Genomic DNA, 15452 nt, shown 5'->3' with positions numbered 1-15452 from the left:
CAAACGAAGACAAAACGGCGTTCATAACGCCAGGAGGAACCTTCTGTTACAAGGTGATGCCATTCGGTCTGAAAAACGCAGGAGCGACATACCAAAGGCTTATGAGCAAGATTTTCCACGATCTAATAGGCAAGACACTGGAAGTCTATGTCGACGACATCCTTGCGAAAACAACGCAACCTGACGACCTCATAAAGGATCTGGGAAAAGTATTCACGTCTCTCCGGCAACACGGCATGAGGCTGAATCCCCTCAAGTGTGCCTTCGCTATGGAAGCCGGCAAGTTTCTGGGTTTCATGATAACTCAGAGAGGGGTAGAAGCTAACCCGGAGAAGTGCCAGGCAATACTCCAAATGAAGAGCCCGGGTTGTATCAAGGACGTCCAAAGGTTCGCGGGGCGGTTGACCTCATTATCCCGGTTTCTCGGAGCATCGGCAGCAAAGGCCCTGCCATTCTTTAACCTCATGAAGAAAGGGATGGCGTTTGAATGGACACCCGCATGCGAGGAGGCCTTTCGGCACTTCAAGAAAATCCTGGCGGCACCACCCGTCCTCGGGAAGCCAAAGGACGGGGAACCACTATACCTGTACCTCGCCATAACAGAAGAAGCCCTGGCTGCAGTTCTGGTGCGGGAAGAAGGGAAAACTCAACAGCCAGTCTATTTCATAAGCAGGGCCTTACAAGGGGCAGAATTAAGGTACAACAAGCTGGAAAAACTAGCCCTAGCACTCTTGACTTCCTCGCGAAGGTTAAAACAGTATTTCCAAAGTCACCAGGTTGTCGTGAGAACGGACCAAGGGATCCGGCAAGTACTTCAAAAACCCGACCTGGCGGGAAGAATGATGACTTGGTCCATTGAACTCTCCCAGTACGATATACGATATGAACCCCGGCAAGCCATCAAGGCGCAGGCGATGGCAGATTTTCTAGTAGAAGTAACGGGGGATCCAATCGAAGAAGCGAGTACACGGTGGAAGCTCCACGTAGACGGAGCCTCCAACCAGACGTTCGGAGGTGCTGGGATCATCCTGGAAAGCCCGGTTGGAGTTGTATACGAGCAGTCGGTCAGATTTGAATTTCCCATCTCGAACAATCTGGCAGAATATGAAGCCCTTATAGGGGGCTTAGCCCTAGCAGCGGAAGTCGGAGCAAGAAGACTGGAAGTATGCAGCGATTCCCAAGTCGTCACCTCCCAGGTAAACGGGAGCTACCAAGCCAAAGACTCGTTGTTACAAAAGTACTTGGAAAAAGTTAAGAGCTTGAGCCAAAAGTTTGAAGAAGTCACGGTCCACCACGTACCTAGAGAAAGGAACACACGGGCAGACCTCCTATCGAAGTTGGCCAGCACGAAGCCGGGAGAAGGCAACCGGTCTCTCATTCAAGGTATGACAAGAGAACCAGCGGTCACACTGTGCGTGTCAAGACCAGGGTCTTCATGGCTAGACCCCATCACCAACTTTCTAGAACACGGCAAACTCCCTGACGATGAAAAGGATGCGGCGAAATTGAGGAGGGAAGCAGCCAAGTACGCCGTCATCCAAGGACAGCTGTTCAGGAAAGGGCTCAATTAGCCCCTACTGAAGTGCCTACACCCCGACCAGACGGACTACGTCCTCAGGGAAGTCCATGAAGGCTGCTGCGGACACCACATTGGAGGCAAGGCCTTAGCAAGAAAATTAATTCGAGCCGGATACTATTGGCCGTCAATGATGGCGGACTCCAAGGAGTTTGTCAAAAAATGTGTGAAGTGTCAACAGAACGCCAATTTCGCCAGGGCGCCGGCCTCCGAGTTAAGCTTGCTAACGACCTCCCGGCCATTTTCTCAATGGGGAGTCGACCTCTTAGGGCCCTTCCCAGTCGGTCCTGGACAAGTCAAGTACCTCATAGTCGCAATTGACTACTACACCAAATGGATAGAGGCCGAACCACTAGCTAGCATATCCTCGTCCAATTGCAAGAAATTCATGTGCAGGCAGGTGATAACACGATTTGGGATACCAGAAGTCGTCATATCGGACAACGGCATGCAGTTTACTGACAAGAAGTTCATGGAATTCTTTAACGGCCTGGGTATAAGACAAAGGTTCTCTTCGGTAGAACACCCCCAGACAAACGGGCAGGTGGAGTCTGCCAACAAGATCATCCTTTCGGGGCTGAAGAAGAGGTTGGATAATAAAAAGGGTGCTTGGGCCGACGAATTAGCCTCGGTTCTCTGGTCTTACCGAACAACTGAACAATCTTCCACTAAGGAGACTCCCTTCCGGCTAACGTATGGGGTGGACGCGGTAATACCCGTAGAGATCGGCGAACCGAGCCCCCGATTACTTTTGAAAGGAGTAGAAGAAACCGTGGAAAAGGACCTCATAGATGAAGCCAGAGAAATGGCTCATTTGACAGAGACAGCGCTAAAACAAAGAATGGCCCTGCGCTACAACACCAAAGTGCTCAAAAGGGAATTCGAGCCGAACGACCTCGTCCTGAGGCGAAACGACATCGGCCCTCCGACCCCTGGAGTAGGCAAGCTAGCGGCAAACTGGGAAGGCCCCTATAGAATCAAAAAAGTGATGGATAAAGGCGCTTTCAAGTTAGAAAGGCTTGATGGTAAGGAAGTCCCGAGAACATGGAACGCGGATAACTTGAGAAGATTCTACTCCTAGCGTGCGGACCGACGTGCCGACCAATCGAGCTAAGTGGTTAATTTACGAATTTGAACTTTTCATAGTGACCTACGAGTCCTTTATGTAATTACCGAATAAGATATACTTGCGCAAATTTTCTCTCCTGTTTTGTTCCCCGTTTTTCCAGATAAGCCGTTCCATCACGACCGACAACGACGCGTAACCCCGGGACTGATCACCCCGGGAGCCCGTCAAACTGCCGCTATAACGAATGACTATGCGAAAGGCCACGATTCTTTAATATAAACGACAGCTATAAACCAACAACGGTTAATAGAAACGATAACACAACCAGACGAATAAGAAAGAGTTAACTACGATGAATTGGGCAAACGACTAAAAAGTCAAATTGTTCACAAAGCCAAAATAAAGCGGCTAAACCAAAAAAGCTTTAGACAGAGAATTCATTTCTTGGGGACGTCAACAACTTTGCCGTCTTGAATGACCTTGAAAACACCGATAGCCGACGTGTCAAACTCGGGAGCAACGATCTTGACCTGAGCTTTAAGAGCCTCCTCGGTCGCCAAAATCGCACCCTTTCCTTGTTTGACAACGTCCTTATATTTCGCTTTACATGTCGCCAGTTCGGCCTCCACGGCCTGCTTCTCCTTCTCCAGGTCGGCTACCCGTTTCTGTGCCGCGCCAACCTGATTTTCTAGAGCCATTTCACGATCGACAAGACGAGAAACCGTGGCGTCTGATTCTTCTAACTTCTTCTCAGCAGTGGCGGCTTTCTTCTCGGCAGCGGTGGCTTTCTTCTCAGTGGCGTCAAGCTTCTCATTTGATTGGGTCAACTGCTCCCGGAGAGTCTCAACTTCACTTTTTAGCTCATTGTTAGCCTTCCCAGTAGATTCCAACCTTCTACGGAGGGACTCCATCCCGGATAGCTCAAACTCGGCCTTCCGAGCTATCACTACGCCACGTAAAAGGGTACGGTACATCCACCTCGCCTGCCCGGCAAGGGAAGACTCATGGAAATACTCCTCGGTACCAGGAATCAGCTGGGAATCTATAAAGTTCCCGGCATCAAAATTTCTCTTCATAACAGTGAGAACCCCCTCAGGACTGGACGACGTTTTCCTTTTCCTCTTGAGGCTAGGGACCTCTTCCACCTCGTCATCAGCATCCGGGTTAGACGTCGAACCCCCGGTGCCGATCACCTCGCGGAGGGGGGAAACATGAACCGTTTTGTCAACCTCGACCTGGGCAGCTTGGGCCGAGGTCCCGGTCCCGTCGACCGCGGCTTCTTGCTCGGTAGTAGCCTTGTCATCCGAAGGAGCAGCAGACTTCTCGGCGGCAGATTTCTCATTGTCCCCTTCGTCGTCACTAGCCAACAGAAAAGTTTGGAATAAGTTAGGAAGACCCGTGACCGAGGCAGACATCTCCACTGCGAAAAAGCAAACGAAGTCGGTTAATCACTACAATTGTTAACAAAAGCAAAAAGACAAGGGACAAGAAGAGGCTTCTCACAAATATAATTACGACCGGCCTCCCGATCACCCATGAGAAGGTGAGGATTTACATGATTCCTCCCGAAGACTGCCATCAACACATCGGCAATCTTCCTATCCACCGCAGATATGCCCCTATAGGTTACCTTAATGAAGGCATTGGACCCCGCTCCGAAACTCCAATAGGTCGGAATAAGGCGTACCCCCTCTAACGATAACCAAAAAGGATGACGACCTTTGACAGGGCGGACCTTGAAATATTTGTCCTTAAACCCATGATAGGAGTCTTCAAACAAACCAAAAATTCTCCGACCTTGGGCAGACCGGAAGGACATGAACCCTTTTTTATGCTTCCCCTCCTTCGAAGGGTTAGTAAGGTTGAAGAAGAAAAGGAAAACATCTACAGACACCGGAAGCTCAAGATACTCACAAACCATCTCGAAGCAGCGGATTGAGGCCCAGCTGTTCGGATGCAACTGCGACGGCGCCACGGACACACGGCTTAAAAGCGCCATCTGGAAGGCGGAAAACGGAATACGAACCCCAACTTGAGTAAACATGGATTTGTAGAACCAAATCCAGTCGGCTACTCGGGGGTGGTGGAGATTGATCTCGTACAATCGCTCGTGAGGAGCCGGGACGAAGACGTCATAATTGGCTTCTTCATCAGTCCCTCCGCACAAGTACTCGGCTTGTCGGAACTCGGTGAGTTCCTCTTCACCCATTTGGTTAGGCGAATCCTTCACGTCGGAAACGACCCAAGCATAGGGATCGTACGCCGCGGGAGAAGGGGAAGCCCGGGAGACCGTGCGAGCCATACCTACATGGGGGGACCATCCAGTCAGTCTAAGAGATCGGTTGCTCAGGCCGAGCACGGACACTACTCCCTAACTAAGGATGAAACACTATAAATGGATGTAGAAGTTCAAGGAAAAACCTACCCTGGAATGATACCCCCTAACACGTATAACCACCATTGAAAGGCTACACAGCAGCAACAAAAACCAGGCAACAAGCATGCAAGAATGAAGCACGAAAGAAAAGAATTCAAAGAATTACCTGAATTGATGGAAAGGGGATGAAATTGCAAAGCCTGGAAAGAGGCAAGGAGGATGTACGAGAGCACCACAATGACGTTCTGAAATTTTGTAGCAAGGAAAAGGAAGGAGAGAGAGGGGAAGTATGAAGAAATACAGAAGCATAAAACTGATTGTTTAAAAACTGCCTCCCAAGAAGCGCGAAACACCTGGGGGCAGAATAGTCTTTGCAAACGGGGTTTTTCCACCCCATTATGAGCATTTAATGCTCCGCACAGGGAACGATGCGACGAAACGGTTGCTTATGCAAACCAGGGGACACGCGCGTTGAGGGCGTATACTCCCCACGTGTGGCCGAGTTGACGAGAACAAACGAAACGGGCGACGACACGCCACTAATAGTCCCTACGACTACCACTGGCGCGTGGGGGCACTGTTACGGCCCAGCCCAAGTGATTCTCGGGTCAACTCGACCCGGTGACGACCCGACCCGAACGGTCGGATGCAAACTGTTCACAGCGCGACCCGGACACGCGTCCCTGACAGCTCCTCGCTACAGCTGCAAGGAAGCTTCGAAGAAGGTGGGCGTGTCCTCGTAGGGCCCACCTCTGACACGATATAAATAGGGGAGGACCTGCCCTTCCCTCGAGGTACGTCACCTTTTCACCTAACATTTCTCCACCTGCACACTGATTGACTAGATCGTCGGAGTGTCTTTGCAGGTGGCACCCCCCTATTTCTCTCACGACAAGTGCTCGACTTCACGGCAAACCGGAACCCGACACAACCGCGATTGAGGAATCCTCGCTCCCATCAATCATCACCCGACTTGTCCGGAAATCGACTACCGAACAGTTATAATTAATACAATTGAATGAATCAAACACATTAAATTAAAAAATAATTTAGTTAATTTGTGTTTTAAGGATACATTTTAAAAATATTTATTTTTTAACAACTTTTATAAAAGATTTTTTATAATATTTTAAACCTATGGTCTAAAGGCACAATTATAATAATCTATTAAAAAGTACTTAATTAATTAATATAAATAATTAATATAATTGATTTAGTTCAATAAATTAAAAGAAATAAATGTGAAAGGAAGAGATAAAGAAAAAATAAAATTATAAAAAAGCGAAAGTAAAATTATAAAAATGTATATCCATTAAAAAGCAATAAAAAAAGTCCCTTTTACTTTTTTATTTATTAATTATTAATTTATTATAATTAATTTCATAACATTCATTATAGTTACACATTATTCATCTTATAAATTAATACAATCAATTTATTGATATCAATTATCGATAATTAATTATAATTGATATAACTCATTTTGCTAAACTTTTTAAATAATTAATTAAAAATACACGTCTCAATTTTTTGTTAAAGTAAAATAAAATAAAATATATAAATTGAGTAGATATAAATCTGAAAATTATAAATTTTATTAACAATTCAAATAAATTAGTACTATAAAATTAAGTTTAATATCTATTTTAAAAATAATTATTGACCTTTTATTCTTTTAATTATTAATAATTTAAATAAAATAATATTCTATAACTTATTTTATTATTTATTTTAAGTAATTACTAACATAGTTGTTAGTAATACCCAAGTGTATATTATCAACATAATTTTATCACGGGTATTTCAATCTTGGTGAATGCTACCCAACCCCCTCTAAAATAACATGTAAGTACTCTTCATTATATGTTACATTGTAATTGGTCCTTATCTTAACCATAGTTGAGTTATTTTATAATTTATTATTCTTAAAATATCAAAGCCCCACTCCCGTTAATTGAAGCACATTCCACTCCTCCATTCTTTATTTATCACTTCATCACCTAGATTTGGTCCTTCCAAGCACCGTCGCGTTCATGACAAGAAGCGCTAACGTCATCGTCATGCCCTCCTACACAACCTCTCTTCCCAGTATAGCATAACCAGTGCCTCTTTTTGGCGTGAATCACTGCTTACCCACATAATTAATGGTTAATTTGGTTATTAAATTTTTTTATTAAAAAAACATATCTTTATTTAATTACGTGATGGAACATATATTTATATGTAAAATATAATATAATAAAATAAATCTATTCAAAGTATTTAAAAGTATAATTAAAATCATGAACATACAAATATAATAATAAAATTTGTACTTCGAAAAAATAAACATATTTTTTTATCATACATATATTATTTAAAAATAAATATATTATTAAAATTAATAACAGAAAATTTAAAATGATAAAATTTAACTTTTTTACCGTATTTTTTATAGTATTTTTATTTTTTAATTTTTAATTTATTAGTACTTTATTATTTAATTAATAATTAAACAAATTATTTTTATGAAAAATTATTTTTTATATTATATTAGAGAAGAAACCAATATAACAGTTTAAAAAATAAATTGTATAAATATTTAAGAAATAAATATGAAATACATACCTAAGTAATGTTTAGTTTGGTTATTAAATGTTTTTATTAAAATAAATCCTTATTTAATTACACAATAGAACATATATTCATATGTAAAATATAATATAATAACTCTATTTAGAGTACTTAAAAGTATGATTAAAATCAGAAAAAATATATTTTTTATTGTACATAAATTATTTTAAAAAATAATAAATTGTTAAAATTAATAACACAAGTTTAAAATGATAAAATCTAACTTTCTTACAAGTATTTTTTATAGTATTTTTATTCTTTTAATTTTTAATTTATTCGTACTTTATTATTTAATTAATGATTAAATAAATTATCTTCATGATAAATTATTTTTTGTATTATCTTAAAGAAGAGACCAATATAACAGTCTAAAAAATAATGTAAAAATGACATTTTAAATAAAAAATAGTTAATATTAAAAATTTTAACTACAAAAGCAAATTGTATAGATATTTAAGATATAAATATGAAATACATGTCTAAAATAAATAAAACAGATAAAAATAATTCTTTATTTCTCGTGAGTATGTCTAAAATAAATAAAACAGACAAAAATAATTGTTTATTTCCCAAGAGTACTTCTATTTATATGTTTTATTTATTTTAAGCAGAAGGAGGAATTCAACAACGACGTAGTTAAGAAATGGTGCACTCGAAAAAGAGAGATTGTGTGAGAAGACAGTAAATAACGACAACGTCAGCGTTTTTTATCAAAACAACGACGACGATACTCGAAAGGATTGAAGCTACGCGATGAAGAAAGAATTGAGGAATATAATGGAAAGGTGCTTCAATTAACAGGAATGAAATTTTGATATTTTAAAAAATTATATTATTACCATCTCAAATGATAAATTATAAAATAACCTAACTATGATTAAGATAATAACCAATTAAAAAATACTATAAAAAATGCGGTAAGAAAGTTAAATTTTATTATTTTAAATTTCTGTTATTAATTTTAATAATATATTTATTTTTTAAATAATATATGTATGATAAAAAAAAATATGTTTATTTGTTTGGAGTACAAATTTTATTATTATATTTGTATGTTCATAATTTTAATTATACTTTTAAATACTTTGAATAGATTTATTTTATTATATTATATTTTACATATAAATATATGTTCCGTCACGTAATTAAATAAATATATATTTTTTTAATAAAAAAATTTAATAACTAAAATTAACCATTAATTATATGGATAAGCAGTGATACATGACAAAAAGAAGCGCTGGTTATACTAGGAAGGACAAGTTATGGGCGACGGAATTCAACGACGTGACTAAGGGATGATGCACTAAAAAATAGAGGTTGTGTGGGAAGGCAGTAGATGGCGATGACGTTGGTGCTTCTTGTCACGAACGCATACTGAATCTAGGTGATGAAGTGATGAACAAAAAATGGAGGAGTGGAATGTGCTTCAATTAACGAGAGTGGAGCTTTGATATTTTAAGAATAATAAATTATAAAATAACCTAACTATGGTTAAGATAAGAATCAATTACAATGTGACACATAATTAGGGGTGGAAACAGGCCAGGCCAGGCCAGGCTTTGCTCTTAACAGGCCTGGCCTGTCATACAGTTGATTGGCCTGAGCCTGGCCTGCAGCCTGTTATAGGCTCTTTATAAAGTACTAGGCCTGGCCTGTTATTCAGCCTGGCCTGGCCTGAAGCCTGTTAAAAGGCCTGATAATTTTTTTTTTACAAAATAAAAATATTATTCAAAAAAATTATTTTTTAATAAAAATTGTTATATATAATATGTCATATATTTAATATTTATAAAAAATTTTAAACTTCTAACATATTTAAAATATACAAAAATATTTATAATAAAATATAATAAATTTAAAATATCTCATAATTTTATTAATAATAAATAATTATTTATATATTTAATTATATTTTAACAGGCACAGGCAGGCCTGACAGGCCTATAAGGCTAATTAGTGAGCTTGGGCCTGGCCTATTAATGTATTAGGGCTTTTAAAAGAGCCTGGGCCTGTACCTATTTTATAACAGGCCAGGCCAGGCCAGGCCAAACACAGGCCAGGCTGCAGGCCCCTGTCAGGCTGCCTGGCCTTTTTCCACCCCTAGCAGGGATGCCCCTAAATATGGAATGGCTTCTAGGAGAAAGGATCACATGCTTCAGCTGGAGAATCAGCACCTGCAAGTACTTGCAGAGGTCATGTTTGACATACTTCAACAGGAGAATCAGCACCTGCATGAAATAGAAACTTACAGAGGTTATGTCGCTGAAATGCCTTATCCGACTTGCGAGTTGGATTGCGTTGGGTGTGGGTTAAAACCAACAAATAAGCTCATTACCTACGATAGGACTAGACATGCATCATATTGTTTGCGCATTTGCATTTGGTTGGTTTACTTGTTTTATTTCTCTGTGATTGTATCGTTTGTCTTATTGTGCCATATTTGTATGTTCAATTGGGTCTCTTGTGCTATTAGTCTGTGTATTGAGGTAATCAAGAGCTAATGTTGTGATTGAGACTTGGTTGCGTTCAGAAACTTAAAGAAAGTAATTAATTATCTAAAGTAAAAATTAAAAAGTATTCTCAAAGGTTTTGATAAAAATAGTTTTACTGAGTATAGTTAATTATTCGCATTTAATTAATTATATAATTATATAATTTTCAAGATCCTATATAGTTAAATATAACAGACAAATAAAAAAATATCTATATGATAATGTCCTAATATTTTAGCATACTTTAAGTAATTTTTATAAATTTATATATCATATTATAATTTTAAGTCAACTCCTTAAACACATTATAACATAAACCATCTAAAAAGATACACCAAATTAACTAATATCACATGGGTCACAACATACACTCTAAATTGTCACAATATTTCAAATAAAAAGAGCATCAATACAGAAAAATCAATGAATATATATAACTAAAATAAAGAGTAACAAAGAGACACACAAAAAAAATAAAATAAAGAGAATCAATAAAAATATATACATATAAATCACATACACGAACAATGTATATATTAATTGTGAATCACAAAAAAAGACAATATATATATGAATTGAAGTACACATGACAAAATAGAATATTACAAAACAAAATTATAGTAAGATTATTTAAAAATAACGTAAAAATGATACATTTTTTTGTTAATCAGAAATTAAAAGAAAAAAAAAGTGTACACCTAATAATAAGCAATTAAAATAAACAAAAAATTTTAAAAAATATAAAAAATAAAATGTATAAATAAATATAAAAGAAACAAAAATTCAATAAATTACAAAAATTGTACCTAAACACGAGAGAAAGGGGGGGTGGGAGAGAGAGAAAAGAAAGCGAATGAATAAAAAAATATTTGATCTGATATAAATAGATGGTATTGAAAAAAATAAACTAATTAAATTAATTCATATATTTCGTTATCATATTTATTATTTATTAAATAATTCGATATTTACTCCAATCAAATCAAATAATTAATATAATTAACTAAATTAATTAATTCATATAATTAATTATAATTAATCAATTCATATAAATTATAATAAATGGTGAAATTTAGATGTCTAATCAAATTAATTAATTGATATAATTAATTAATTATGATTGATTTGCTTTAGCGAATTAAATGAAATAAATCAGGAAACACATTAAGAGCATGCCGCATCAGTTCTGTTATTAAGTGCAAAAATCTGATTAATAAAATTATTCTAATAACGAAAAGCTTAAAATAAGAAAATTTAAATATATTACCAATCGCTGAAATTGCATATCCGAGTTTGTCACAAATTTAGCAAAATTGAACTTAAACTGAGGGAATTCAATCTCATTATGTGCTCCACTTCAAAAATCTTCGGGCAGACGTAAAAAGTATGGGGGGATGGAACTTGAACTTGTCCTATAAAGTTCTGTGGAAACAATTCCTCAATCAAAAATCGAGTTCCTCCCAAAAAAGCTAACTTTAACCACATTCCATTAGGTTGGTCATACTAGGTGAGTAGATCCAACAATCATTCGGTAAAGTAGAGATTATTGCCCCTTCTTTGAACGCTTACATCCATGTAGTTGGAACCCGAATCAGTGAAGACAACTCGATGAGGTATTTCATAGATGTGATGCATTGTAAACGATTGTGGCAAAAGACAATCGAACTGGAACATTAGACGATAAGAATAACTTAGAGTAACAAATGTCATTATTATTATTATTATTATTATTATTATTAAAAGTATTTTCAATTGATAATTGATAAGTAGTTTAATAATGCATTAAATATTGATTTGATATAATTATAATAAAGATATTTTTTATAAAATAATTTAGAATAGAGAATAGGAAAGTTTATTTTGGAGGAAAAACGGAGTCACGAGAGATCGATACCTCACCTTTATTAATTGGGGAAAAATTCAGTTTTAGTATATTAAGTAAATTATTATTATTATTATTATTATTATTATTATTATTATTATTATTATTATTATTATTATTCAAGACTATAAATCTAATAATGATGATGTTTAATGTTCACATCTTGTATATACTGGATGGATATTCATGTATGAGTTTCTAATATCAGAATACAATTCAACATGTTTAACCAATGCGGTATCATTGTACCTCCTAGTTTAAAACACATCTTTTGATGTAAAAATCTGTTTTGCACCAATAACAAACACAGACATCTACAGTTGTCATATGTTCTTTTTCTTTGCATCTGTATCTGAAATTCTGAATAGAATTTCTGTTCCAGATTTTTTTTATTGTTGTCCCATGAAAGCAAAATCATCCTCATATGAACATTGGGAGAATTTTGTATCAGTAACTTAAAGAGAGAGATCATTATGGGGAAAGAAAGGTTGGAAATTAGACTTCCAACAAAATAATATTTTACCAAATTTAAATATAAATAAAATTTTGTAGACAAATATATTAAAAGAATATTAGAATGAGGTTATCATGAATTGTGTTAGGCACTGTCCTTAAGGATTTATTACTGTCCTACCCGTAGATGGAATGCTTTTGACAGAAATCATCCAAGATTAGACGTGGATCATCAAGAATACAGTCCACACCAATATTCTTAGAACATTTAGAACAGCACAACCTCATTCTTCTTCTTAATTGAAAAAATTATTGCAAGTAACTTTTGCTAATATTTGAGAAGGTTTAATGTTATTGACAAAGAGATAGAGTACAAAATACAGATTAACAAAAATTGAGAGTCTTTTGGATATATATATATATATATTGTATCTAATACTTCTCTTTTTATATAATTCAATTCATCCAATATTCATAAAATAATTCAATGATTTTCTTCTTAATTAACATTAAATCATTTAATGCTTTTCTTCTCAATTAGCAACGTTTATATTTTTAAGAAGATTAGCAACGATCATAAATCAATTCAAAGCTTTTATTTTTATTAGAGCGTCTCATGTGGTACTAAGTTTGAAACACAATCTTAAGAACATAACAATCCCCACATGTTTCAAACTTAGAGAATACTAAAAGAACTAAGAGAGGTTGAGAATATTTTGCATTTGTGAAGTATTCAAAAGGATTTGAAGTTCACCTTAGGTCGAGTGAGTGACAATCCTATAGAAGCGTGGTAGAGTAAACTCTTTGAACCTTATACTTCTAAGTTTATGGTTGGTGTACATCCACAAGTCCACAAAATATTCTCTTAGGTAAAGTTGCTCCTGGTAGTTTGTGCTTTAACAATCATATGCCACATCCTGTTAACATAAGAGCTCTAAAGTTAAGTGCCCAAATTCATAGGAGACGACCTCATCTCCACTCTTATTTTTGTGCTTATCCATCAAGAGTATGCTGCAGTAAAATTTTCATCCCCACTTTTTTGGACTATGAACATCATCACCAAGCATCTCATATGAATAGTGAAAACAATAAAGCACCATAATTACATTAGTATTATCATTCACCCTAGGGAGGAACTCATCGCCAAACATCTCATATGTGTGGCAGAAAATAAAGAAGCGATAGTATCCTTAAAACATGTATGACTTCATTGACCACATTAAACCATCATCATAGAAGATCTAATCAAAATGGTTGGGTATCAATCGTATAGTTTTACTCAATAGGTACAAGTCCCATCCCCCGATGTTTCACTTACTAGTGTCTTAGCAAGTGGCTTTGTCAAAGGATCAGCCAAATTCTTTTCCGACCTTACAAAATTCAGGGATATTACATAACTTTCAATAAGTTGCCTTATAATGTTGTGCCGCATTCTTATATGTTAGCTTTACCATTGTAGATCTTATTCTTTGCTCTAGCAATAATAGCCTGACTATCATAATGCATAGTCACATATGTTTATCTCTTACTCTGTAGTGGGATATCCACTAATAAATCTCTTAGTCATTCGGCTTCAGTCGATGCCTTCTCTAAAGCTATAAATTCTGATTCCATAGTTGATCTAGCAATGCATGTCTGCTTGGTGAATTTTCAAGAGATTGCACCTCCTGCTAACATAAACACAAAATCACTTGTAAATTTTATCTCATCAGAATCAGAAAATCCAATTTGCATTAGTATATTGGTAGCGCGGAATTACACTTTGCACAACTGAACCAGCAAGTGCACTGTGTCGTCCAAGTAATACCTGAGTGAGTCAGGGTCGATCCCACGACGATTGTGATTTGAAGCAAGCTATGGTTATCTTATAAATCTTAGTCAGGTGAATAGAAAAGTTGTTTATTTGTTTAAAGCACATAAAAGGAAAATAAAGATAACATTACTCAGTTGATGGTAAAAGCAATGATAAGAATATGGTTAAGGCTTGGAGATGCTTTGTTCTTCTGGATCAATCCGATCTTACTATCTTCTTCAACTGTGAATGATTTCTTCTATGGCAGGCTGTATGTGATCAACGCTTTTCTTGAGAGGTCGTCAATGCTCCTCTAGAGCTGAACCCCAGGGTTAGTGCGGATCTAGTCTAATTGAGGGGGAAGCTCCTGCAATCCATTCTCCTTAGTGATCCTACTCAAAACGCCACAGACAAGGTCGAATCTTCCAGATCAGAGAATGTTGCACCTTTGGTTCTAGCCTCTACCACAAAGACCCTAATCTCCCCATACCTCGGCTGAACTGGTGTCTGGTGGACGAAATTGTGATCCATATTCTCTTCAAGTTGTTTGTCTTTGTATGAAATCATTATTATGGCACTGGTTGAATTCACAACTCCGTTCAACTAACCAGCAAGTGTACTGGGTCGTCCAAGTAATAAACCTTACGTGAGTAAGGGTCGAATCCACAGAGATTGTTGGTATGAAGCAAGCTATGGTCACCTTGCAAATCTCAGTTAGGCAGGTTAAAATAGTTTTATGGGTTTTCGAAAATAGAAATAATGAAAGGGATAAAGATACTTATGCAGATTCATTGGTGGGAATTTCAGATAAGCGGATGGAGATGCTGTAGAGCTCTTGGACGCCTGCTCTCCTACTCCTTCTACTCAATCCTTCTTACTCCTTTCCATGGCAAGCTTTGTGTAGGGGTTCACCATCAACTGTGGTTACTTTCATTCCTCACGGGGAAATAACCTGTGCGGCTGTCACTCGCACAGCTAACCAGTCTGGAGGCATCACCCATGGCTGATGGCTACATCCCATCCTCGCAGTGAAAACTATGCTATCGCACTCTGTCACAGTACGGCTAATCACCGGTTGGTTCCCGCTCCTACTGGAATAGAATCCCTCTTTTGCGTTTGTCACCAACGCCCAGCAGGTTAAAGTTTGAAGCACGTCACGGTCATTCATTACCAGAATCCTACTCGGAACACCACA

The 15452-nt window shown here is 37.0% G+C and overlaps 1 protein-coding gene across 1 annotated transcript in view; it reads left to right on the top strand.

The window, feature by feature from the left end:
* The window catches only part of LOC107493830 (uncharacterized), a 2258-nt gene extending 687 nt beyond the window's left edge, over positions 1-1571 (top strand). The window contains exon 2 of the mRNA XM_016114866.1: positions 82-1571. Coding sequence (XP_015970352.1) covers positions 82-1571 — 1490 coding nt within the window. The remainder of the gene's footprint in view (positions 1-81) is intronic.
* Positions 1572-15452: the final 13881 nt, after the last annotated feature.

This window comes from Arachis duranensis, chromosome 6 (genome assembly GCF_000817695.3).
Source record: "Arachis duranensis cultivar V14167 chromosome 6, aradu.V14167.gnm2.J7QH, whole genome shotgun sequence".
NCBI classification, from domain to species: domain Eukaryota; kingdom Viridiplantae; phylum Streptophyta; class Magnoliopsida; order Fabales; family Fabaceae; genus Arachis; species Arachis duranensis.
The sequence above is the reverse complement of the archived record's forward strand: the minus strand, read 5'-3'. Positions and strand labels throughout refer to the sequence as shown.